This window comes from Perkinsus marinus (genome assembly GCF_000006405.1).
Source record: "Perkinsus marinus ATCC 50983 genomic scaffold scf_1104296975092, whole genome shotgun sequence".
Lineage (NCBI taxonomy): Eukaryota > Perkinsozoa > Perkinsida > Perkinsidae > Perkinsus > Perkinsus marinus.
This window is the reverse complement of record NW_003200872.1, coordinates 1-1,162: the sequence shown is the minus strand read 5'-3', so window position 1 is coordinate 1,162 and position 1,162 is coordinate 1. Positions and strand designations below refer to the sequence as shown.

The 1,162-nt window shown below is 50.3% G+C and overlaps 1 protein-coding gene and 1 non-coding gene across 2 annotated transcripts in view; one reads left to right on the top strand and one right to left on the bottom strand.

The window, feature by feature from the left end:
• Pmar_PMAR011007 (hypothetical protein) overlaps positions 1–914 on the top strand; it is a gene marked incomplete at both ends in the record, with an annotated part of 1,346 nt that extends 432 nt beyond the window's left edge. The window contains 4 exons of the mRNA XM_002765695.1: positions 1–7; positions 219–311; positions 479–736; positions 783–914. The exon at positions 1–7 is cut by the window's left edge and continues 4 nt beyond it. Of these exons, the coding sequence (XP_002765741.1) occupies positions 1–7; positions 219–311; positions 479–736; positions 783–914 (490 nt within the window). The remainder of the gene's footprint in view (positions 8–218; positions 312–478; positions 737–782) is intronic.
• Pmar_PMAR011006 lies at positions 326–397 on the bottom strand. Its single transcript has one exon. It is a non-coding gene; the product is annotated as a tRNA-Gln (tRNA).
• Positions 915–1,162: the final 248 nt, after the last annotated feature.

Sequence of the window (1,162 nt, the reverse complement as noted above, 5' to 3'; positions counted from 1 at the left end):
CTACAGTGTAGAGGGTTTGGGCGATTGGTAGCAGGGAATCATCCAGATGTCAGTAATGCTCCCGGGGAACTCATTTTGAATTTCCCGCACGACTAGGAACACATTTCTTCAATTAGTTTCCCATGTAAATGTCATCATCACATTGAGAACATTTCCCCATTGTTATCACACTCTGGGGAACGTTATCTCTCAAAGTTAAATGGGCCCCTGGTTGGTAGGTAGCGTCGGTGCTGGAGGAACAGAAGGGTGACGTGGAAGGGATGGATGATAGGAAGAGGTTGAAGCATGCGCTGCAAGCGAGTGACGAAGAGGTATTTGTGGAAAAAGGTTCTACCGGGATTTGAACCCAGATCGCCAGATTCAGAGTCTGGAGTGCTAACCGTTACACCATAGAACCGTTAATTTTGTGTGTCTGAGCCGGACTGACTGGAGATTCTGATGAGGTCATGTAGCGTTGACGATATTGCTAGTATGATAGGTTGATGCGTTTTTGGATGACCCAGAGTCTAAGATTGTAACTGACAATGCCGGCAGGATAATCGTCATGGACGAAAACTTCATCGTTGAAACTTTGGATTTGGTCAGTCTTCGTGTCACCGTCCGCATCACCGCTTATCGTCAGATACTCTCAGTGCTCCCAGACTGTTGCGATGCCGCCTCTGAAGAGGATGGGGGCCGCATTCACGTTGATGTTGAGGAGTGTTGGCAAGCATTGGATTCGGTCTGCGACTCTGAGGTTGGTCACCATGTTGTGAGTACTGTGCACCCGTTGTGTATCTCAGGCTAGACCGACGCCGCCGCTCAGCGTCGTAGCCCGTCTGCTAGCATCCATCGCGACGGCGAATACGGCGAAGTCGCGAACTAACATCGAGTTAGACGAGGGGAGGATTCGGGTCGCTCGAGCGGCCCAGATTGTGTGTCAGCGAGGAAGCTTACCTTTGAAGGAGTTCGAGGAGCAATTTGCGTGAGAGTTCGTTTGGATTCGTTTTGCAGCCGACTATTGCAGACACGCTGTTGGAAACACGATCGGCTGTAAAGGGGAAGAGCCTCAAGGCAGGGAAGAAGGGGAGATACGTCAGCTGATCTATGGTATGATCAGAGACAAGGTTGTTATCGATGACGGACTGTCGCCTCCTCTTGTGAAGCACGTGGACAAGTGAGT